The sequence below is a fragment of the Trachurus trachurus genome, assembly GCF_905171665.1.
Source record: "Trachurus trachurus genome assembly, chromosome: 1".
In the NCBI taxonomy this organism is placed as follows: domain Eukaryota; kingdom Metazoa; phylum Chordata; class Actinopteri; order Carangiformes; family Carangidae; genus Trachurus; species Trachurus trachurus.
In genome coordinates this window covers 13,256,499-13,282,176 of record NC_139891.1, presented here as the reverse complement: position 1 = coordinate 13,282,176, position 25,678 = coordinate 13,256,499, and the positions used below count along the sequence as shown (strand labels likewise).

General features: G+C 42.4%; 3 protein-coding genes across 3 annotated transcripts in view; 2 read left to right on the top strand and 1 right to left on the bottom strand.

The window, feature by feature from the left end:
• The first annotated feature begins 223 nt into the window (after positions 1-223).
• On the top strand, positions 224-5,991 carry LOC310993823 (CCN family member 1-like). The gene is made up of 6 exons (XM_083982302.1): positions 224-483; positions 1,378-1,591; positions 2,332-2,579; positions 3,098-3,242; positions 3,529-3,710; positions 4,658-5,991. The coding sequence occupies exons 1-6, from the start codon at positions 430-432 to the stop codon at positions 4,961-4,963; spliced, it is 1,149 nt and encodes a 382-aa protein (XP_083838428.1). The 5' UTR covers positions 224-429; the 3' UTR covers positions 4,964-5,991.
• A 263-nt stretch (positions 5,992-6,254) lies between these two features.
• On the bottom strand, positions 6,255-12,973 carry LOC310993813 (ATP-dependent RNA helicase DDX39A-like). The gene is made up of 10 exons (XM_083982292.1): positions 12,888-12,973; positions 11,817-12,024; positions 11,528-11,655; positions 10,625-10,901; positions 10,132-10,250; positions 8,362-8,493; positions 8,038-8,147; positions 7,565-7,709; positions 7,053-7,200; positions 6,255-6,523 (listed from the first exon to the last, which is right to left on the bottom strand). Exons 2-10 carry the CDS (start codon positions 12,022-12,024, stop codon positions 6,507-6,509), a joined length of 1,284 nt encoding a protein of 427 aa, XP_083838418.1. The 5' UTR covers positions 12,888-12,973; the 3' UTR covers positions 6,255-6,506.
• Positions 12,974-15,046: 2,073 nt separating this feature from the next.
• The window catches only part of evi5l (ecotropic viral integration site 5 like), a gene marked incomplete at its 3' end in the record, with an annotated part of 31,530 nt that continues 20,898 nt past the window's right edge, over positions 15,047-25,678 (top strand). The window contains exon 1 of the mRNA XM_083980260.1: positions 15,047-15,131. The remainder of the gene's footprint in view (positions 15,132-25,678) is intronic.

The following is a 25,678-nucleotide window of genomic DNA, read 5'->3' as shown; positions in this document are numbered from 1 at the left end:
GCCACAAAGGCAGGAATGTGCCTAAGTGTGACTTGAAAGCGGCTGTTACATTTTAATTTTTAACCCATAAAATAAATACAGAGCACTCTTAAGATTTTTATGAATGGCTGTATTCATTCCAAAACACGCCCACCAATCAGCAAACTACCCCTGTGGTAAAGCCACGCCCTCTTGGAAAGTCTGGGCTGATGTGTCCGTGCTGATTGGTTTGAAGTATGGATGGGGGCATGGTCTCTTGGAGGCTCACAGTGGGTATAAAGAGTTTAGACAGAGTTTATCCCAGTAGAAAGACAAGGACCAAGGTCTGACAGGCGGCAGAGGCTCCGTGTGAAACTACTTTGATACTAACAGCCATTCAGTGGAGTGTAGCTGAAAGATACTATTTTGTATTTATTTGTATTTTTTTGCTGAAGCTTTTCACACGCTGTAATGATGGCATTTCTGATCTACCTGACTCTTCTGACAACAGCCTTCATCACACAGGTAAGGTGTTTTTCTGACAGAGGCTTATGTAGCTGTGTGTGACAAAAAATCTACACAAAGATCAAGATTAGTTTAGAGTGTTATTCAATATGGGTAGTTTAACTGTGAAGATTAATGTGATTCAGCTTCAACCTCCAGGGTATAAACAGCGCAAACATCTCTGGTGTAAACAAGACTCAAATGTATTTTTAGGGGAGCTTCCAGACATCTTTCATCCCTGAAGATGTATTCTCAGTGAAGCCAATGTCAGATTGATGGTAATTACCTCAGATTTCTGACCTCAAGGGCTTGGTCAGTGTGGTGTCAATGGGGATATCGCTCGTATTCATAAAACAGTTCCTCCAAAGCAGTTTGTCCTACCTGGTTATACGCGTGTCTACTCATGTCTGCTTTTTCAAGCACAGTGACATGTTGATTCCTACAGACTAGAGCAAGTTGGCTCCAGTGCCGAGCGATGACTCAAATCATGAGCCAGCAGTGGACTGGGTACAAACCCTGAGCTGTCTAGACACTCAGAGATGACTGGCCAGCACTGACTTGACTTAATGTAGAGGCGTACCACAACACTTTTGTCTGTGGAAGAGTTCAAAACAAGTCAAAAAACCCTGGGGATCCTAAGAGATAACACAGAATCCAAAAATAATGGTGCCAGAGCTCCACCACACACTTTGATGTTCGAAGAAAAGTTTGAAACTGGTGCACTGAGCAGATAACTCAAGATATGTGGTTGCCATACAGTTACTGTGTGAGTGTGTTTCATCCAATCAAGTGTAGCCTGTAGATGTTTTATTAGAAAGACTGTCTTTTGTTTTCTCTTTGTATCACTTGATCTTTTGGGTCTTGCCCAATGATGTGACCTTGCTCTCCGCCCCTCCCCCCTCAACATCCCTCCAGGTGACTGCTAGCTGCCCAGCAGTGTGTGAGTGCCCTGCAGACCCCCTGGTTTGCCCTCCAGGGGTGAGCGCTGTGCCAGATGGATGTGGCTGCTGCAAGGTGTGTGCTGCACAGCTCAACCAGGACTGCAGCCCCATGAGGCCTTGTGACCACCACAAAGGGTTGGAGTGTAATTACGGCAACGATGTAGCCATGGCCTGGGGCATCTGTCGAGGTGAGAGCATGGGGAACAATGTATGCTGGCAGGAATTTCAATTTCAATGTACTAATAGTGTTAACAGATTTTATGGACAATAATGCATACTTTGTGAGGTATATTGTGAATGTAATGTGTATCACATGTGCCACAGTGTACAAAGACGTCAGGATTTAGCCTCTTTTCCATTATGTCAACCCCATCACAACACTGTGATCAAGGGACGTGTGAATCTGAACAGGACAGGGGATGTTTTAATGAGTAGTTTATGTTTTATGACAGCAACAGCAGGTTTCATAGCTAAAAATACACTTCTCATCTGCACCATGCCAGTGCTGTCCCAATAACTATGTATAGCTTGTTCCATGATTAGGAGACAAGGAGTCTGACACTTCCTGTCTCCTTATTTACACGGACCTTTCAACCTTTGTGGTCCTCTGATTTGATGTGCTGTTGTGATGTTAAGTCATTGTCTTTGCTTTTGTGAAGTCAAAAGAAGCGTCCCCTTAGAAGGTCCATTATAGGTGCTGAAATGAAAAAATATGGGGAATTCTTCTTTGTGTACCCGACGTAAGCAAAGGCTCAGTGGTCCCTTTTTAAAGCACATCCTCTCCTGTACAAAGAGATGCATCGCTGAAATGCCTCACCAATGGGCTGTGCTCAGAATATCCCTGTTGCTCTCAGCCAGTTTGTCCACATCAAACTACTACTTCATTTAAAGTTTGCTTTCAGCTGAGTCATATTATGTGTTTCCCCAGCTAAATCGGAGGGGCGCACATGCGAGTACAACGGCAGGATCTACCAGAACGGTGAGAGCTTCCGTGCCGGCTGCAAACACCAGTGTGCCTGCATTGACGGTGCTGTTGGCTGCGCTCCTCTCTGTAACAACAAGCTGCCACCAGCATCACCATCCTGCCCCTACCCCCGGCTGGTCAGGATACCTGGGCAGTGCTGCTTCAGTGTGGACTGCCATAAGGGCACCTGGCGCCTCCCACCAAAGCATCAGGTGTGTTTTTGATTGAAAAGAGTGAGAGAGGGGTAACTGAAAACAGTCTCCCTTTTGTAATTTGTCACCTGCCTCTGTGACATCCTCCTGATAGAAAACAAAGGAGATTAGGATGAAAACAAGACAATTAAGTCCAACATTAACATTTTTATTTTTTCTTTATCTTATTTGAGAGGAATTATTAGAAACAAATGCAAGTCACTGAACTTGAGCTCTCTCTGTCTCTCTGCTCTTAGTGGAATAAAAACAGATTATAGGCAAAAGTTTTTGGAAAGTTTGAAAAATCATCACAAAGCTTCCTCTCTGAAGGATAAGACTGTGACAGTTTACACAGGCAAGACACATGAGGCGCTTTAAATTGTGACAAAGGTGCAGAGGAGGTACAGAGTCTCTCTTCTGGCCCTAATGTGACCCCACCCCACTGATAATCAGAGTACCATTGTGATAACACACCAAAGACAGACAGCTCAAACGAATCCTCAACACACCTCACCGTCTTGTCTTATCTCTTGTCACAGGTTCCTCCACCACAGCTGCACCTGCCCAAACCTGAGCACCATCCCACTCAGCACCGGCCTGACAACGCACTGGTTCTGGCCAATGAGCTAACAGACGTCAAATCCAGCGGCTGGGAAAGTGAACGTGGCTACAAACACCTACCCAGTAAGACACAGAGAGACTGAGCAGACGGTTTTTTGTATTTATAAAAATTGTGGTCACAGATGGGTGATTTGTTGTTCATAAGAATCGTTCCTGGTATTTTGGGGGTGCAGTTATTACAACAGCAATCACAAGAAATGATTAATGTTGTTTTCTGTTTTTCCATCCTGTGAATCATCTTGCAACCCTTCGGATTTGTCATGTGATCAGGTCGGGAACCAATGTTTTAACTGTTGTGTCTTATTTCTCTTGTCCTCCCTGCCTCCCACCCTCCTCTGTGACTCCTCAGTGTGGAACCATCTGAAGGAAAAGAAGTGTCAAGTGCAAACCACAGACTGGTCCCAGTGCTCTCGCAACTGTGGCATGGGCGTTTCTTCTCGAATCACCAACAGGAACCCGCAGTGTAAACTGGAGAGAGAGACAAGGATCTGCACCATACGGCCATGCCAAGGCCTGACCGTCCCAGCCAAGGTGAAGTAGACTGAACCTGACTTGAACTTAAGGAGAGAGAGACAGAGCATAGGTCAAACATCTTATCTCTGACACACTAAAACCTGCATGCCTTGTGATTACATAGAAATTATTTCACCTCTTATCTACCTCTGTTTGATTACATGGGAGAAAACATACCTGCTCATTTCCTCGTTTCCCTCTTTCAACCAAAGAGCAGAGGCTGAAAACGTCAAGTCTGCGCTGCAAAGAATTAAAAAAATAGATGTTCTGGCCTTGAATAAATATGCTCTCAGTGCTAAAGCCATCTTTATCCCAAGCTTAAGAATGGAGATTATCTAAGCGGTACTTTTGGGAAGCTTCACATCCATTGGGAACGGGGCAGTGCTGATTTACTCAGCGGTGTTTTGGTGGCAGGCAGGCGCCTTTTTAAATATAGTCCCCCACCCCCGGCATTCCTGCCAAGCAACTGTCCATAGCTTGGCCCCGTCTGTGTACTCAGAGTCCAGGGAAGTGGTGTGTCTATATTAATCTTCCATGTTGGACACACACTAAGAACTCTTTTCTCTGGTCTACTGAGTTTAAAAAGCTGTGGTGCTAAAACAGGTGTTAGTGTGTTTAACAGACGACATGCTAATGTTGAGTAAATGTTTAATCTTAAAATTAATCACTAAAATCTAAAAATAATCCCTCTTTCTCAATCCCTGTTTTGGCACAACAAGTTGAAGTCTGGTTCTCTTAATGTGAAACTAATGAGTGTGAGTGCAAAGCCGCTTAAATCTGCTGTTATGTAAAATGACAGGGCAGATAAAAGTCAAAGCTTATTAGTGGGGTTTTATTTTAAATGAAAATCCACATGAGTTGTTTTGGTGATTTTCATTTTTTATTTTTTTTTTATACTCAAGCCAATTACGTCGCACACTCCACACTATGACACTCATATCTTTGCTTTTCTCATCCAACCACAGACTGGGAGGAAATGCTCCCCTACCCAGAAAGCCCCAGAGCCCATCCACCTGTCCTACGCAGAATGTGTGAGCGCCCGCCGCTACCGGCCCAACTACTGCGGCACGTGTACAGACGAACGTTGCTGTTCACCACGCCGCACACGCACCGTACCTGTGACCTTTGTCTGCCCGGATGGAGAGCATTTCCAGAGGTCGGTCATGTTTATCCAGTCCTGTAAATGCAATCATGACTGCAGCCACCTCAATGAAGTGGCCCTCCCTCCACAGCACTGGATGTACGGAGACACGCACAAGTTCATAGACTAGTTCGGAGGAGTCGTGGTTATTTTTTTATTATTATAATTTCAATGTGATGAGGTCAACTTTCTCGATAAAGGAAGACGCTTCAAGACGAGGAGCCATTTTTCTTATTTGGCTCCAAGTGAGTGACGACCACAGGCACCCACCTGACAGCAGACAGGGAGGTCCGCCTCAGTTTTGTTCACAATCGTGAAGGCAACCCTTAATGTAATATGTGTGACCGGAGAGGATTGTACACTTCCCTACTCCTGTTCAAACAGATGTGGGGCCTAAAATTAGAGCCCTGAAGTGCCCCTGGACTTCCTCCACTTTGGACTGATTGCTGGTTCAGGGGTGGAATATATATTTTGAGACCCTCAGGTCAGCCTGAGAAGAGAAACACTACAAGAGCAACGAAGCACTTTGTTAAGCACTGAAATTTACTGAACTACAACTTTGGCAGCAGTGCACGAGGATCACCTTCCCCCTCAGTCAGAAGCCTCACAAACTGTGATGGTAATGGCTCAATGCCCCACAATGCATTGTAACTGCTGAGTGACATGCAGCATTTTTGTGATGCAAAATGAGGACAGACTTTTTTTTTAAGTCAAAATATATAAAATGAGCATGTAACAATCAGAGACTGCACCAGTTGCATTGGTTTTGTGACATGCTGACCTGGCAAGTCTAAATTTACAAGCAACAATGAATGACACTTTCCGTGTAAGATGGACAATTAAATGATAAGGAACGCAATCTGGAACTGAAACAAGCATCAGCAGGGACTGGACCAACGCCACCACATTTCCCTAAGACATGTTTTCTTGTTTGTGCATTTATGTGGCTTGGAAATACTTTACGTCTTACACAAACCTGTTTTTCTTGAATTCATTTTGGATCACAGTGTATTCTGTTAAGTGCATTTTCTTTATTTTGATCCAACTTTGTATTATGGTCACATTTATCCACTTCTATGGATTGAGACACCCGTGTAGCTGTCACAAGTTTTTGTTGGTACAGCCACGTGATAAAACTGGGCTACTGGGCTCAGGTTTCACGTGAGGTTTTATTTTAACTCAACTTGTTCAGTTTCAAATTATCCTACTTGGCAGCCAGTTCTGTAGTCATCAACTGTTTGGGAAAACAGTAGCCGAGTCTTCAAACTATGATGACAGCGCCCTCTGCTTGTGAGAATAATTACCTACAGTCAAAAGTGACCACACGGACTTTGTATTTTATACAATACTGTTTGTGTCATTTTATCTTTCATGTAACATCTGACATATTTTCATGTGCAAAATTAAATCCAACACCAACATGTGGTATAAAAAGTTTATTTCTTTAACCAAAACAATATATCCATGGTGTTAACAAGAAAAACACTAAAACAAGTGGCGAAGATAAAATAAAAAGAAATGCTCTGTCATCATGAACTTGCCAACAAATATGGTGGGAGGTGGACTTTGAAATAAAATGTTGAGCTTTTTAATTTTATTTTCTTGCCTCCAACAAAATACATCAAAAACAAAGGGTTCACACACACAATCTTCACTGGAAAGACACTTCAGACTCATCTGGACTGTTCAACTGCAAAGAGAAAAAGGAAAAGGTTTTAAGTTGTGGGAGATGAGATAACAATCAAACATGTTCTGCTAATTCATACATAGCCCATCAAATATAACATAATAGTTAATAGTTTTTTTTAGCTGCCGTCATGTGCTGCCCGTGTAATCACATTTTTAACAAACAAAACACTGTCTGGCGGCTCTTGAACCTGTTCTCCTGGACTGCAGCAGAGCCAGGAGGAGTGACTGTCCTGACCGAGCCAAATCTGCCAAGGAGGATCAATTTCCCCCTCTGATATGGACACTTATGACACCGACAGCCACAAGTGGGCAAAGCTACGAGGGGGTTCACTACAAACACTTAACTACCTAATCTATCTTTCTCTCTCACTTGGTAATCAAAGTAAATAATAAGCACCAGGATCTTAATAACAGTAGTAATAAGACATTCGTAAAATAAGATATTCTGCACATATCAACAACCTTTGTTGCTGTAAGGTGGGTATCTTCTGGCCAAGTGTAACATGGCTGTAAAAATTAGGATAACTTACTGTAGGAGGAAATATCAATTTCCTCTGGTAGCTCTGCGACATTGACCTCAAAGCGGTCTTGGACTTCATTGAGGGTCTTTGCATCGGTCTCATCTGACACAAAGGTGACGGCCAGACCTTTGGTTCCAAACCTGCCGGCACGGGCCACCTGAGATACAGAGGGGGAAAAAAAGTTGAAGACTGGCTCTGCTGGAAGTAAAACTGACATGTCCATGAAAAGAAAAGAAGTCTTCTGTCATGGAGAAGGGCAGAAATTTAAGTAAATTCTGATTCTTCTATTTCTAATTTCTAATAGTTTGACATTACATTTCCCTGTCGACATGTAAATACAGTCTCCACATTAAAGCCACGCCCTGTGTCCTTCAGTAGTCATCATAAACAATTAGGACTGTTGGTGCAAGATGACCACACTCTGAGTGAATCTTTTGTTTATTAAAATGAAAACACATCTGATAAAGATAACAAAAAAATGAATATATAATATAATACTGATATATATATTCTGGACTGACTCTGTGAAGGTAAGTGTCGGAATCCTCTGGCATGTCGTAGTTAAAGACGATGTTGACTCGCTCAATGTCCATGCCTCGGCCAAATAGGTTAGTCGCAACCAAGATCCGTCGTTGGAAGTCTTTAAACTGCTGATACCGGGATAACCTGGAGGAGGAACGAGCATCAAATGATGAAGTAGTAAGATAATAGTGCAAGGAGACTGAGGAAACTGGGATTGTTTTAGAGGTTGTCATTGCTCAAACGACTAGTTTTAATCCTCACAGGCTAATTCATCTTTATATTCCAGTACAGTACTGATGTCCAACACACCTTTCATGTTAGGATTGTAAGTGGTAGCTCGGAAATAAACACTAGCCCTTGTGCAATGTTGTGCTGTTTTCTACATTGTCATGCTTAAGATATTAAAGTTAGCAAAACATCTATCAAATTCAAACTGTGAACAAAACATTTGAATCATATAGAAATGATCTACCTCTCCTCCTGTGCCATGCCCCTGTGGATGGCAATAGCCGGGAAGTTCTGCTCCACCAGCAGCTGAGACAGAGCCACACAGCGATGCACTGACTTGACAAAGATCACCACCTAACAGGGACCAAAAGAAGAAGGCTGCATATTTTTACTGGGAAAAAAAGACATAGAACTGACACTGCTTCATCTTCATCTAGTGGACAAGAGACAAAACTTTTCAATTATTGAGTGTAAGACCAGGACTGCAAATCCACATTCAGAAAAAAATCCAAATACTCCATGAGTACCGAACTGATTCTGACTCATGTCAAATGATGGCGAACAGTACCTGGTTGAACTCGAGCACGTCGAGCAGGTCAAACAGCTTTCGGTTCTTCTCACTGTCCTTCAACTTGCAATAATACTGCTGTAATCCATGGAGGGTCAGCTTGGTCTCGTCGTCCACAAACACTTCCATCGGCTAGAGAACAAGAAACAGGAGATAAACATGATTCATATGCACAGACACACAACTCTACAGACCACATCGGAAATAATGAGCAGTAAACATGAAGTCTTGTGGCTGACTGGGGAGAAAAAACATGATCAGAGACGTTAGAAAACATCTACCTGAATTTCCCCATTATTCATGTTTTTTTTCTGGGCTCTACATATGACAACTCCATACAATTTCTGAACTTGCATCGCAAACTGAACTTGACACTGAATTAGAGCTGGGCCATATAGTTAGTTTGCACTTACGTTTTTAAATTGATTTGGGGGGCACGGCAACTTGCTCAGCAGCTGTCGCAAGCTGATTTTCACCGTTGATGAACTCAGGCTTTTAAATGTGTAAGTTCTCGGGCTGCTCACAGTGCCACTCAATTCTCCCTCTCAGTTGCCGCCTCTGTCTGAGATGCTGAAATAAATGAGTTGTGCTGCTGCTTTAAGTCGCCACAGACTTTTTGGCAAACTTGAGATCAGGCCAACCACTTCCAGACGACCGTGGAGTTGCTGCCTTCTTTGGGAACAATCTCCTCACCTTCATTAGCGAATGCTGCCATGTTAATATTTCACCTGTTTCTGAAAAGATCTCGCATGTTATTTTAAAATGAGGGAAGCAGTGGCAGCTGTGTACCGTGATTACACAATGAATTTGAATTTATAAAATCGAGACATCCCTCAGCTCTTTGTTGCACGGATTCAAGTTTTACAAAATGAACGGGTTCTGGTCTCATTGAACCTGTTCTCCTGGACTGCAGCAGAGCCAGGAGGAGTGACTGTCCTGACCGAGCCAAATCTGCCGAGGAGGATCACATTCCCCCTCTGATATGGACACTTATGACACCGACAGCCACAAGTGGGCAAAGCTACGAGGGGTTTCACTACAAACACTCAACTACCTAAACAATGCCATTTCTAGATTACGTTTATAAAACACAAAAAATCCTGATAATAATATTATTATAACAGCAATAATGGGACATTGATGAAACACTAGCTATAATGTTCTTATGATCAAAAGATACTGAGTTTTGCTATGTGCTAAAATAGCAACGACCTCAAAGAGTAAGATTTTGGCCTCAGGGAGACGTTGCTGGGAGCAGGTTTCTCTTCTTCAGAGAAACCATGGATTTCTCAGAAGTGGTAATGAGGGAAAGGTAATCATTGCCCTTTCACTTTCTAGGGATCAAAGGGGCAACCATGCAGTCACAAGCTTGCTTCTATAACTTTTATGCCACCACTGACCATAAGTAATGTTTGTACATGCATAAAAAGAAGGAGGAGCTATTTACGGATGCCTTACTGATCCCAGCAAACACTGAATTGACAACTTTGCAACACAGCCCAAATCATGTCTCGGGATAATGAAGCCGCTTGGGAATTATCAGTCTATCTTCGACCAATTGGGAGGTTGAATCAATATTCCTGTTGTAGAAATGCCTCTGACCATTGATGCATCAATTTACATGGGTCCCATTTTGAGATTAGATTTATATTTTCACATCTTTGAGCTCCTCTAATCTCTGCTTAAAACAAACAAAACTGTACATATAACTGAGGGAAGCATTGAAGATTCTAGTTGAAACATCACACTGAATCTCAATGATGAACTCACATCCTGCATGAACTTGCGGCAAACAGGGCGGATCTCCTTGCTTAACGTTGCACTGAACATCATAACTTGCTTCTCATGGGGTGTCAGCCTGAAGATTTCCTGGACGTCACTCCTCATGTCTGTGATAAAAAAAAATGTTTTTAATTACTTCCTACTTTGCATTTTCATCCTTTTTGTATGCAGGTAACAGAAAACAACTACAATTTTGGATTTAATCTCTATATGGAAAGCAGAAATTCCTGAAGTTGAATTTTAAGTGAGAAAATGCATGTTTCTTACATTTAACATTAGATGACAATGAGGTTATTTTATAAACAGCCAATTTTCAGATTAAATGTTTACTGTCAACTCGATAATCTGGTTTGCCAATTCAGATAACAGATGAGTAGCTGAGATACAACCATAAGGCAGATATGAAATTACAGAACAACATCTGAGTCTTCAGGAATCCCATCTCCCCCATTCGCCCCCTCCTTCTGTTCCTCTCACTCACCCAGCTGCTCCAGCATCTTATCACACTCGTCAAGCACAAAGTGTTTTATGTTCTTCACACTGAGGGTCTTGTTGCGGATGAGAGCCAGGGTACGTCCTGGAGTTCCCACAACAATGTGAGGGCAGTTCTTCTTGAGGACTTCCTCGTCCTTCTTGATGGCCATGCCACCAAAGAACACCGACACCTTGACAGTCGGCATGTACTTGGAGAAGCGCTCGTACTCTTTGCTTATTTGGAAGGCCAGTTCTCGTGTGTGGCACATCACAAGGACAGACACCTGGCAGACAGGGGGAGAGGACATTAGTTTTAATCATCTTAAGTCCTTAGTGTGTGTAGTGTGTCTTGTTGTTGTGTTTAACATGGCAAAAATGTTATCTAGTAAAATGAAAGAGTGGTAATACCTATGACAATCAAGGAAAATAGTCCTAAACTTAATCCCATACGCAGAAGCCTAATGACTTCAATTATTGTAGCCAAGCTAATGCAATCAAAGCAGGTGACAATCAATCAATCTGTTGCTGAATAAAGATAAACAGGGCGTTTCTGTCATTTGGATAACGAGCAAATAGGCTCTACCTTGTTACAGTAGGTGCCATGTCCTCTCATAAAAATGCAAATCTACGACTTAGTTCTGACAAAACAAGCCAGAATTAATCATGTGAGATGTCTTGCTGCTTGTGTCACCAATGCCCACTCATGTTTCTTATATCTGGAAGGTTTCTTAAATGAAAAAGGTTTTAGGTTGAGCTTAAAAAAATTGCAACATCCACCAGATCAAAAAAAAAAGAAAAAAAGAAATCCAAATCACAACATTGCAAACACCACTATGACAGTACACAGACAGGAAGAGGAAAGATAAAGTGTGAAAGATAACGTTATAAAAAAGCACAACAGCCAACTCACCTGACCATCCACGGGTTCAATCTGCTGCAGGGTGGCCAGCACAAACACTGCTGTCTTTCCCATACCAGACTTGGCCTGACACAGGATGTCCATGCCCAGGATAGCTTGAGGAATACACTCATGTTGAACTGTAAATAACACAAACAGTTATATTAATACAGTGGTATAATGACACAAGTTACACTATGCTGTCTATGGAGGTGTAACTCCCATTTTTTTGTGATTAGCTGTTGATTTAAAATGGGTAATATATAGAGGAGATTATTTTAACCATTAAACAGTCAGTCACCTTCTGAAGGATGCTCAAAACCACAGTCAACAATAGCGCGGAGCAGCTCTGGTTTTAGGAGAAAGTCTCTGAAGCCCGAGCTGTGGATGGACACGTAGGACCCCTTCACCTCCTTCTTGTTTGCCGGGGTCCCACTCTCTGGGACTCCTTGGGGCTCCTCATCCTCCTCATAGTCCAGAAGCTCGTTATCAACGTCGTTCTCAGCCATCTGTGTGGACAGCGTGTAATTCAGGTGGACTTGCAACTTTCATTATGTGGAATTATTATGAGCTAATGGCGTCAATATGTACTTCAATCCCCGTTCAACACTACGACTGATGTGTTATCTGATGTGTTATGAACTCACCATTTACTTACTCGAGTTAGCGGTACAGACTGTAGCTATAAACATGATGCTATAATGACCATAGACCTAAACAGCTGTCTCCAAAGTTGTCAAAGTTAGGAGTGAGGTTCAAGCATTATTCAGCTAATGTTAGCAGTAACGTTAAGTTAGGCCGCAGCCGCCGTTCATATTAAATGAATGAAACCCTGGCTCCGACATTGCCCTTGGTGAGTACAGTGTTTAAATAACAATGCTTGTGGTTGCAGGAAGCCTTGGGGCATATAACTTAAGTCTGCCTGACTCAAACCTAGGCCGATGGGTCTGTATGTAACCAGGCGGAGACAGACTCATCAACAATGAACTCTCCGCGTCCATTCAAACCGGCTAGTTAGCATTAGCAGGCTAGTCGCTAGCGTTTGAATGGGACTCACGACTCACTTTTAACTAACTTCTCACACAGCGCATCGCTACGTGTGTGGTGTTTTAGCTATTCAATAGTGAGAAAAGCAACAACAGTTATACACCACGACTACAAAACTGAAGCTAATTTGCGAACTCAAGTAAAAACTTGCTATCAAATCAAGCTAACGGTAACGTTATTGCGTCTAGCGTGCTAGCTACCAAAGTCAAAATCAACACAGCTCTAACTCCTTCGACGAAATATTTCTCTTAATTAATGAATTACCGCTAAATCCTAACATGGTGACGGGTAAGGCATGAAAAGCACAAAGGCATCGCAGAATTACCTTGCTGTGATATTTTATCTCTTGCCGACGTCTGTGTGCGTGATACAAGCGAACGAGCCCAAGTATTAAACAGCACAGTGAGCAGCAGCACACATGTATGATGTGTTCAAGAGCACCTCAGAAAACTGGAGCTAGCGAGGAGTTGTCAACCAACTGCAGATCATCGTTCGATCTTTTTGCACGACAAACAACTAACGATCTATAAAATCCGCAACACAATTATTAGGAGCCCTGTTTGTATTTTATGATCCATATCATGCCATTAATGTGCGGAACTTTAAGCTGTAGACTGTAAAATAAAAGTAATGCATGTTATTAACAGGGCTTTTAGTTTTATTGACACAAAACTTGACTTATTGACAGCACTAGAGTCAAAATATTCATGTTTTTCTATAATTCATAGTTATCCAAATAATCCTGTCTTAAATCTACAGGTGAAAAATACGCTCTTCGAAAGAGTACCTGAAGGCATCAGTCGCAGGACATCAGCGCTGTACAGAAACAAGAAGCGTCGCGTTTTCTGCAGCTGTGATTGGACAGCATCACAGAGGTAAAGAGAGAGGGTCATATTGGCCCTTGTACTTTAATATGTAAAATGAATAATGTTGTAGGTTATATCACGTTTACAGTGTGTTGCGTTATGATATAGAAAATATAATGATATATAATGTTGTCATAGGAGGGAGACATTTTGAAAATATTAAATTGTCAGTCTATGTCCTATCTTTTAATCAAATGATCATTCTCTCCGCTTTTGAAAACACTGCACAGAATCAAGTTTTATGTAGGCCTAAAATACAACTCCTTATGATGACAAACACACATTGACATACTCATATGATGTGATTCAAACAAATCCAGATGAGGTGCAACAAGATTTAACTGTAGGAGGTGAGATGCTGCAGACAGCCTGCTCACATGCTGAGATCCAGGAAGAGGAGGCTGGAAAGAAGGGGAACATGGCAGACAGAATATGACTTGGACCAAGTGGTTAATAGAGAAAGGGGTTATTATTAGCAGCACAGGAATCGAAGTTGAACAAGCAGGTTTTCTTATATTTTTCTATTTTGTTTTATCTAGGACTGAGAACTGAGATGTGTACCACCGGCAACTGAGGCTGGCAGATAGAGACAAATGTTTATGCGTTTTTTGTGAGCTTGGCATTATTGACAATGACAACTAGTTTCATTGGTCTCTTCCATTGTCCATAGGCACATGTTGCTCAGAGTCATATGTTTGAAACAAGTTAGCGGAAGAACCCTGGTTTGCTTTGGTTGTCTTCTTTGACTGACAACAATTGATTGGCCCTCAGTCCTCTGAAAGGTCAGTCCAGCAATGGTGATGCTAATCTCAGGGCCCCGCTTTGAGTTTACACAGTAAGGCCTACTTCAGACTTTATTTGTTTGTAGTCTATTAAAAATATGAATGCAGTTTAAATTACAGATTACAGATAAACAACAAAATAGATAGATAGATAATTAAATATATATAGGCCTATAAATAAATTATTAAGATTAAACGCGATTGTAGCCTACGGTTTGCTGCTATGGTTGATCAGACACAAATGCCCGGACTGACTAAAACTATTACATGAAACATTTTTGTCATATAGTGAATAATTTAGTTGTTATACACACAGTTAATGTAATACATCCATGAGCAAAACCCGTTAAAGCTGACACCGCTGTGTGACACCTGCGAGTTCCGCCTTCTCGCAGAATAAAACTCTACGCTGATTGGCTCTTTATGTTGTCCTTCAGGAGGATCCCGGAATACGGACAGACCATTGGTCCGCGGCCTGTCACTCACACCTCACACTGCACCGTGATTGGTTCCCCACACCTCGTGCTCGACAGAAGCCATTCTGTGTGATCCTACTCTCCATGATTGATGCTGCCGTTTATAGCCCACCACATCCCTGTTGAACCGCAGGCTACATCGCACGGCTGTCATGGTTATTTTAGCGGATATCTTCAGAAACATTTTCCTTTTCTAATTCAATTCACACACGCACGCGCACGCGAGTCTCCAGTGCCAAGGCGGCTCGCGAGCAGCAGCTGTGCGACGCTGCCTCCCGGTTGAACGGCGGCAGGAGGATGGCACTGCGTTGGACGGTCTCTCTGTGTTTGTCCTCAGCGGTCTATTAAGCTTCTAATTAGCTGATAATATAAGGTTGACATTTGCGACGGGCCGGTGTGGGAGCGACGACAGACGCACAGCTCTGATTATGGAAAAGGAGTCCAGGTGAGAACGTGTGTTTTAATCGCTAATTTGAGATGTTTATTTTTAAAATGTAATGTCAGTGTTGTTGCGCGGAGCCTATTGACGGGCTCGCGAGCTTATTAGTGTGTATCAATGCATGTTAAAAACTGAAAAGGCCCCCTGTAGCACAACACTACGGGTCGTGGTTGGAGCCCCATCAACAGCCGCTTCATCCGTCTGCTCCATTTCTCTCAGTGTAAAATTCCACTGTACAGCATGCCAACGGAGACACGGCCCATTCATTAGCCTATACACCGTATTTATTGGAAAGGCATAGCGTGTTGCCGTGTGCCATGTCCATGTTGCGCCCCGTTCTCGTTTTTTTAATGTCGTTACACAACCGTGTTGTCGTCGGGAGCCGGGACATTTGGTGCAGCAAAGGGGTTGATGTGTCATTTTGGCCACAGATGTTTATCCAGCCGAGCCATGAGTCGACTGCAGAGCATGTAGGCCTGTTGTTGAGGCATCCTCAAGCAGCAGCAGCAGCAGCAGCAGCAGCAGCAGCAGCGGCAGCAGGAGGAGGAGGAGGAGCAGGCCAGGTCTGACCGGGATAATGAGCCGATCATGTCCAAACAACTCAGTCAATAGGATTAGAGGCTCTGCAAGTACGAAAGTGGAGGACAAAGGATTACCGGAGTCACTTTCATCTTTCTTACATGGCTGGTTTCATCTCGAACAGCAGTGGATGGATGGTGAAGTGGTTGCTGTGTTGTGTGCACCTGTATGTGTGTGTCTGTCCAGATGTTTGTTCAGCTGGCACTGATACCTAGCTACATAACCACAAGCACTGGGCCCCCTATAGCCTACCTGTCCATTCATTTGTCACCTTGGATGAATTGTAATTCATATCAATGGTTTTTGATGCAAAATCCACTCCAGCTGTTTTTGCTGTATCCATATAATAAATGAGCGAAATCCTGTTAATCATGCTCGACTGGCTTGTCAGACAGCTTACTCTTCTAAACCCTGAACAGCAGGACTGAAACGCAGTTTAATGACTCTGTACTTTAAATCTAGGCCCAGACACGCATCATTTTACGTCCCAAGTGGGAGACAAAGCAGGGAACTGACATAGTTTTTGGGATGATGTTGAAAGATAAAGAATACTGCTGACTAGTCACTAAAATATCTCCCTCAGGCACTTCTACCTTTTTGTGGTGAGTTTGGGGGGTTATTCAAGGATAACCATATCTTATTCTGTTGATTATAATTAGGGTTTAAATGCCCCATGACAAAGTAGCTAAACAAACTACTAAGTAATGGGTTCATCAAATCTTCGACTGTGATACAGTTACAATGCCTTGAGGCTTATCTCTGAAAACCACTCACCATGCAAAAGACATCTCACTCATTTCACCGTCAAGGAAATGGGTATCTGATTTTCACATCCTGGTGACCTTGTTTTTCAGCATCTCAGCCCCGAAACTTCTGTATCTGATCCTGCATGCAATAGACTGCACACTACACATGTGACATACGAGAACAGCCCAGCTTATTGGAGCTAACCTTTTCTCTGTGCTCCTTTTCTCTCTACTGCTGCTGCTGCTGCCACATTATTCATCTGTGTGAGAGAGTGGTAAGCTAATAGGCTCTGGAAGTGTTGTCAGGATAAACAGCCTCTGAATAGTGTGTGTGTGAGAGAGTGTGTGCATGCATGTGTGTGCAGCCTCCAGCAAGAACAGGAGGAGGGATTTCATCTCACAGCTTTCCCCCTGTACTGTACAGTTTGCCTGCCTGCTGCTGTCCAGGTTTGTTAGTCGGCTGCTGTGTTTGGTGACAAACAGGAGCCACATGTACAGGTCGTAACAAGGAAGGACTGATTTCCCCCACAACTAGAGGAAGATTTGTGTTTGATGAATTGTGTGAATGAGATCTAACATCCACGCGAATAGTTAGTTAATCTGGCAAGAAAACCTGAGATGAATAATCAAAGAGGAGCATGATGACTTTTTAATAAACTGCAGTTGTAACTGCAGTTGTGTAGAGTCATTATCACATATGTTCAGCGACCGTTTGCATGAAATTCTGTTTTACAGTTTCAACACACTGTTGCCTGCGGGACTGAGAGTAATCTTTATTTTCATTGTGAATTTAATCTTCTATTCCCTCAACTAATTTGATGAAGTATAATTTCTTAAAGCACCAGGTGACATTTAAACATGTCTTATTTTTTGTCCAACTAATGGTCCAAAACCCAATATTCAGTTTATTAGAAGACCAAGAAAACTAGGAGATGTACACAGTTAATCAGCTGGAAAATGATTAATGGATAGTCTGAGTAGCTGCCAATTAATTTAATTTACAGCTCTTCTCGTAGTATCGCTCTAAGCACTATTAAGTGATCAGGTTTATGTAGATGTTTTTCCTAATGGTGCTTTAAGGTTTGTCTCCTCATTAAAGTACATGATTATGAAAACAAAATAAGGCTAAAACAGCCAAAAACTATTTACAGCGATTAATCAACAGATTATTTCACTGATGAATAAATAAAATGCCTATATAAAATCAAACAACAATCTAGTCACATTATTTATACAGATGTTGTATGCAGTCTAACAGAAAAATAGAGAAGAAAACCAGCAAATATTTACAGAGGTGGATGATTTTTCACATTTTTGCCTAAGAATAATCTATAATTTTAATGATTAATACGGTAACAAAACTGTTGCAGAGTATTTTCTTAATAATGACTTGATTGGCTCATTGCTGCAGCTCTAAACAAGTAAACATCCGAGTTGGAGGATACCGCAATTCTTTTCTTCACAAAATGTCTTGCTTGTTTTGAAGTAATAGCAACAATAACAGTGTTGTCTAATATATTCATATTATAATTGTTTAGAAGAAAATACTGTCTCTCGTCTGCCCTGGTCCCTGCTCATCTCCCCGGCTGTCTTGCTGGGGCATTGTTTTGGTGTTGGACTGGCCTGTGCACGTCGCGGCACTTCATCTTCTTTGCTGACACACGGAAACAGGGAGCAGCTTGATGACCTGGCTGCCACGGTTCAGGCTCTCTACGACTGCAGCTCCTCCACAACTCCCCTGTCTCTCTCTAGCCGGTTGTTCTGGTAGGCTGCTGCAGATTTGTGATCTGTGTAACCCTGCAGATTTTTCACTGACTGAATCGTAATCTCATTTCAAGACTGCTGTGTATTGGACTTATACCAGCATGCAAATTATGTCAAAATAATGAGCCAGAAATATACACAGGGCCATTATAAATGCTCTGCTGCCTTCCTACTTATGCACCAGTTTCAGTGGTAATTTGAACCTTCTCCAAAACGTGTCCTACATTATGTCTTTGGACGAACTGACTAGTTACCTGGAATTCTGTTATTTCTATAATGTGCTGCTTTTCTGTACAAAAGGTCAGAGCATTCAATCATCTGAGTCAAGTTATTGTTTAAAACAAGCACGAGGGAATGATTTACTACAGGACGAATCTGTGGTTTGATGAACAACACAGATGTGTTACCGAGTGAGAGTCTGTTTCGTCACACTAGGCTGTTGATGATGATTCCTTTGCACAGTGAACCTGTAACACCATGTGTCCTGATGGGACATCCGTGTCCCTGTGCTTTGAGGAGAGCAATGTGGAAGTTACAAGGTTTATACATCTCAGATGAATTAGAAACCGAAATGCACTCGAGTTGGTTTATTTACAGAGGAGGGTTTCTTTATTCTTTACAGCTGCCAGAATAAATGAGGGCTGTAAATCATTCCTTATATCTTTTTGATTTTTCTGCTTCCAAATGGAGACTGATGGAAGCCCCTACCGTGCAGCCTCTGTGAACACCTGTGCGGATCATTCCACTGACAGGACTGTTTGTTTAGTTTTCTCATTTTCTCAGGAGGTTTGAGGTAGTTATGAAATACAAAAAAACAAAACAGGCTTTGAATTTTATTTCCAAAATGGTGTTTGTGGATTTGACTGTTTCTCTCACAGCAATTTCTAAGGCAAACAACCTGTTTATAATCAGAACAGGTGAATAAACAGCAGCTCAGCTACTGAGCGGTGTTTGTGTCTGCGCTGTACGACAGGTAGCTAATGTCAGTCAGTGCTTTAGCATTACGTGAAGAAATGGCTGTGTAGCATGACACACACATAATCCAGTTTTGAGATTAGCACATTATTAGTGAATGTTGCAGTTTGTATTATCATTATTTTTTTATTTTATTTGCAAGACATCTAATAATTTGGATTAGTACCAATAACCTGGCTATTTCATGATAGAAAATATGATATGATAGTTGCCTGTACTGGAAAGTAATTGATGGGTTGTGGTAATGGCTATTTCTAGACAATTTCCTCTCACAGTGGCACTCAGGGGAACCGAATCATCTGGAGAGGGATACTAACTAAATTTAGAGCAGGAAAGCATTAGTCATACAAAGTGGTCAGTAGATTTAAGGAAAAATGTCTTGAACATTCATCAGCAATGTCACCTCAATTGCTCCGAATGTGTTTCCCCCTCCTTCAGGCTCGGTGTCACACCAAGTTCTTATTGGAGAATCCATGAAAACATCTGCGGCACGGCACGAACACAACCAAGTCTCAGTAATCTTTCCAGTACCGTTTGTGCGTGAGGGCTGTTTGGAGAACAGACTGTCATTACTGTGATGCTGATGATGCTGAGGCTGGAAGGCTCATGTTCTCTGGGTTAATAGGTAGCCGTTGCCAGTACACACAGACATTAACACGAACCACCGCAGCAGTGGTAAAGCACCCAAATCATTGACTTCAGTTTATGTTCAGATACCACAATATAAAAATACTCCATTAACTAAAAGCCCATAGGCAACAATTGCACAACTAAAGGTGCAGTACTCATAATTCAGATTGACCCCTTTCAAAGTGATATTATATTTAGCCCACTATTGGAATTGTTCAATAAATCGAGTAAAAAGTACAGTATTGCATATGGAGTAGAAATGATCATTACTTTGAGCACAGTTGGTAACAATTATTCAGTCATATTTGCTGGAACTGTCACTATATTCTGATGGTCAAACATTAAATTAGTAATTTAGGACAAAATCCAACTCCTCTGGCTCCACCTACAGCCTGTAATCGTATTTGCCGAAATCCACCGCGACCGACGATTCTCCACCAGTCAGGTAGAGGGAGCATGACTTGGTCGGAAATTTCAAGACAACACACCCTCAGGTCTCTGTTTTCATTTCTGTTTACAGAGGTTCATAAAGGTGTAGCCTATTGTCTTGAAATTTCCAACCAAGTCGCGGAGTTTAGTTTCACTTTCGTCAATTTACCAACTGGAGCTTTAAATACATTTCCCAATACTGCCACACAGATGCTGTGAGATCATTTAAAAGCTCTTATCATACACATTGATTGTGGATCTTATTTACACACCATTGCCTCCGCATTATGTGGAGTGTGTGTTTAACTTGTCAATATAACTGTGTCAGGTTTTAGCTAATGGAGTCATTTTCAATCTAGTTATAGCTTTAACAAACAACATGTGAGGGAGCTGCGAGCGGCAGTATCAGAAAACAGACCTTTACAATGAGATGCCCAGCAGCAGTCACAAGGACCGTAGGTACAGTAGAGATGAATAGAGTGTAAGTGAACAATCCACGTGTCACTAACCCAACATGAGATCATGAGTTGGTACAACAGCGAGGTTAGCAGCTACGGATTAACGAAGGGGTTGCCCTTGATGTCAGGGCTGAAAGGCCCCTGGGGCAAGACAAACACACACACACACACAGATGGAGGGGGGAGGAGAACAGAGAGGGGGTGACATGTCAGTGAGGTCGGGACTCTTATGAAAACTAGATGATTTTCCTGTTTTTCTTTTGTAAGATTCCAGTTAGTTATTTTTGTTTGTTTGTTTTTTTCCCCATGTTGGGGATGTGATTTCACAGCATAGGATGTACATTTTCTATACATCCTATCTTATTTCAGAAAAGGGAAAACATGGATACATCTCTGTTTTTGGTGAGTGTTCGGAGATCAAAGGGAGCATTTGCTATTCCTTTTTTTTTACCCTCCTTATTCTTTTTGCCCCGGGCCAACTCACTCCTTACAACTGGAGGCCCAGATGGCAACCTTGAATTTTCTAAATCATATACAATCTACACTTAGGATTGAATGTAAACAACAGATACAACATTCAAAATAATGAAGGTGTGTGTCTGTGCGCATGCGTGTGTGTGTGAAGTCAGAGGAGGGAACAATTGCTGTCTGTGAGATGAAGATGTGCTCAGACATAGACTTTGCACAATAGCGTGATTATGCACGGTGACATCAGTCAAGGAGAAACTAAACACGCGCACACAAAACTCTGCATCCATCCATCACAGTGCAGGACTCCACAGATCACACAGCCTGTGCTCATACATGGCAGCACATATGTATGAACTGGAGCACACACACGCAAAACTCTAAAAACGCTCTCAAACACAAATATAAGTGGATTATGATGACCCCTCCCTTTCTTCAACAGTCCTCTGCAGTTTCTCTCAAGTACACAATAGAGCGAGCCTGCTGCTGTCATATAAAGGGCAACAGCCAAGCTCAAAAAAATCTGGCTTGTTTTGCTTCGTCAGAGACCTTCACAGTGTCCTTCCATTTACGTGTGTGTGTGTGTGTGTGTGTGAAGGAGAGAGAGAAAATTCTCACTTTAGTACTACCACTCTCCCATAGCCCTGCATGACTCACATCTTTTACAGTGTTGGCTGACCACAGCAGCACAGCTGAACAGCCCTCTGTAGTACTGAAACCTCTCAGAAGCATTCTCTTCTTTCGTGCTCTCATCCCTTGAGAGGATTTTTTTTTTCTTAAGTGCAATAACTTTTTTACTAGCAAGTCAAGATTTGGTTTGTGCAACAACGTGTAGTGGCTGGAAACAGGATGTGCAGTTTTTAGCCACTAGCAGCTTGATTCCATGTTTGGTAATTATCTGTTGGTCAATCTGCCACTTTAAGTCCAAACTCAAGTATGTCAACATCTTTTATATGTTCTCTTTTTCCATGGGGGAAACTCTGTCAGGACACCACCAATAGGGGAGTTACTTTTACTATCAATCTTAACTCTGAAAACCACTGACTTTTGTGTGTGTGAACTGTAAATGGCACAGTGGTGCAGCAGTTGGCACTGTTGACTTATAGCAAGACAGTTCTGGGTGCACACCAGGTTGATTGGTGACTCTAAAGTGCCCGTAGGTGTGAATACGAGCATGTTGTGCATTGTTTTTCTCTATATGTCGGCCCTGTGATTGACTGGTGATCCATTCAGGTGTACCCACCCACCCCTGCCACATTTCACCTGGGATTGGCTCCAGCAGTATAATGTTGTAAACTCCTCTGTAGCATCTTCTTAAATCTCATCTTTTGCCCCGCTGCCTCATTAGTCACCTCTTGGTTTGCAACTTTATTTGGTCGTAAAATAATGTGTTTTATTGGAAGTGCTCTACATGTTTGCTAGCATTAGATTCTGCAACAGGCAAACTGTTAACGTAGTTGAGTGAGCCGTGTGACAGATCATCCCTTTTTTTTTTTACCAATGCTGATAACCGATAACTATCTGCTTCTCACAACTGATGCCAATACTGTTAACCAATAACATTTTTTATAGTTCATATACACACATGAAGTTAAGAAAGGCTAAGATGTAGTGAGTAAAGATGAATTGAACATTGTACATCTGCTTCTGGCCTAAACCAAATAATATAACTGACATCACAACAAAATCAAAAACAGTTGTGACTCTCCAAAAATCTGTTATTTTTTCAAAGCAGCTTGGGGGGCAAACAAACAAACAAAATAATGGCAATGTTGGCTAAATATGATTAGCTCTAGTACTTGGCAAAAAATGTAATTATTGGACTCAACTGTGTATTTAGGCCAATATTATTGGGCAAACAGCCAGTATCGGGCCAATAATTGGCAATTAAGAATTGAGTAAAATCCCAAATAAACGTCAAATATGTTGTATACGAGTAGTTCAACATGCTGTGTGTAATGACTGACACAAATTTTTGTATCAAACGGTGACCTCTCAAAACATCAGTTTGGCCTCCTGAAAACAGTATCTCTGAAACTCCTCAAAGGAGGATCTTCCAGTTTGACACATATTCACTAGCCTCGTAAACCAGCCTCTCGCGGAAGTTCATTTCATTTCATTCCGAGGGAGAGTCTGGCCTGAGTGGCCTCATCCCCATTCTAAGCGTTTGGACTGAAACCCTCAGAAGGCCGAGCCAATCAGCGTCGCCCGCTGTGATTGACACAGCACGTTGGCCAATCAGGGACCGACTGGTGCAAAGCCCCGTCACTACACCAACTTGCTGATTGGCTGAATGGGGTTGTCTGTCAACTAGGGATGGGCATTTCGACTAATTTACTAATCGTGTAACCGAAGCTGGTACTAATCGGGTAATCGAGTACTGTAATAAAAAATAAAATGACGTCATGTCTGACGGACAGAGCGCAGCCGGTGCATAAATGCGCTCTGTCCGTCAGACAGTCCGCATTTCTGACACACAGCGTCGTCACACACAATGTCAGGTGGATAATAAGAGTAGAGACTGGAGTTTAAGATGCACATACGAGGCAGATGTGCATCTTTATGCCGGGGAATAAATGCGCTGCATGCGCTCTGAGCGCTGAGTGCAGCGCTGAGTGCCGCGGCTGCCACGGAGGAGAAAACTTTTTTTTTCTTTTCTTTTTTAAATCATTAGCGGTGCTTATTTATTAGTCCACACTACACATGTTGGTGCCTTCGGTCCTCTCTGCCTCGCATCGTTTTAGGAAATAACAGGGAGGGAAGGTTTCAGAGTGTTTGTAAAGTGAAAGTATATTTTCTACCAGACTTGAGACCTGTCGTCTCCCTCCCGACGGCGTACGTCGCCGAGGGAGGGAGGGAGAATTATTGTAAAAGGTTTGAAAGTCCGAGGCTCGATCCAAAAACGCTTTTACACAGCAGAAAATCACGTTGCTTGATCCGAAACTGTTTAACACTACAAAAAGCCGAACCAGGGCATGATAATGTAGTCTGATCCGACACTAGATTGCGCTCTGACGTGCCGTTTTTTTTAATCCTCGGGTACCCGAGTAATAAATTCATAACCGAGTAGCAGATCTGCTACTCGAGTACTCGAGTACCCGGGTAACCGTGCACATCCCTACTGTCAACGCTACTACCAAAGATATTAAACCGTCTTTGCTACTACTCCCGCCCACCCCAAACGCTTGCAGGGGGAATGAGGCCAGACTCTCCCGAGAAATGAAATGAAATGCATTTCCGCGAGAGGCTGGTTTACGAGGCTACATATTCACTTGGATTCAGGGACAAACTGATTAGACTTTGGTGGTCAGTGGCTAAAGTTGAAGGTTATGGGGACCTTGAAAACACCTTATAGCCATTACTAGACTTGACACAGTAATTATGACAAAAATGTCACACTAATGGGTCTTATACCCACCACCCTGGATAAAGCGATGTAACATGACACCATGAGGCAGTTAGTTATTTTAGGTTGACAAGATGTTGTGAGAAAGTAATCCTGGAATTGGTTTAATTCACGTAACTCACTACTGCAAATCATTATCATTATCACAGATTTCTGCAGGGAATGTGACTGTGTGTGTAGCCTACTGTTATACATTACTGAGCAAAAACCGAGGAACTCAGCAAAAAAATGTACCCATCAGCAACAATTTAAACAGAGCAGATCTGGCTGAATGAAAATCTGATGTAGAGATTTTACCATTTTCCTGAAATCCAAAAAGCATCAGCCAGCGCGCACTCTTTTCCACAGAGAGCCGAACATTGTGTTGTTTCTCCCTTGTGTGTCTGATGGTGTAATGCTTAACAGACTGGTGAACATGTGTTTCATGCTCGCACCTTCACCTTCCGAAATGGGGGTGAAAACACCCACAGTGGTATAAAATCGTGGTCTAAATGCTGTCAGTAAGGGAGCTCACCTTATACTGTAGGCTCACTGGTAAATACTATGTGATGGACAAACGCAGATCATGACTGTGTGAGGCTCACCTCTCAGACAGATGACTTTTTGAGAAATGGGCAGACTGAAGCAATTCAGATGCCGAGGACGGACGAGGTGCTTGAGGGGAAAATCTATTCTATCACTGTATTTTAACATTAAAAGGTTGTTATTTCAAATCTGTCCTCTGACCAAGCCCTTTTGCAAATGTGATCGGTCTCATTGGCTTGTTAATGGCTCTTTTGATTGGGCTGCTCTCTGTGCATGAATGTGGCCCTTGTCTCTTCCCTATGCAGTGTTTCCCTGTTCAGACTGTTATTTTGCTCCTCTCGTCTCCTCTCCTCTCTGCTACAGGCTATGTTTTCTGCTCTCCTTGTTTTGTTGTGTATGTCTGCGTCATATGCTTCTTATTATACAAGCCAGTGAATGTCTCCCTCTGCCTTGATGGTTGATTACAGCTGAAATCAATTCTTCGCTGCATTATTTGGAGGTTTTTTGACACAAGGACACTTTGATAGGGGATGTGTTGCTCTGTTCACGGTGTTGTTCTTGTCGTTACAGCAG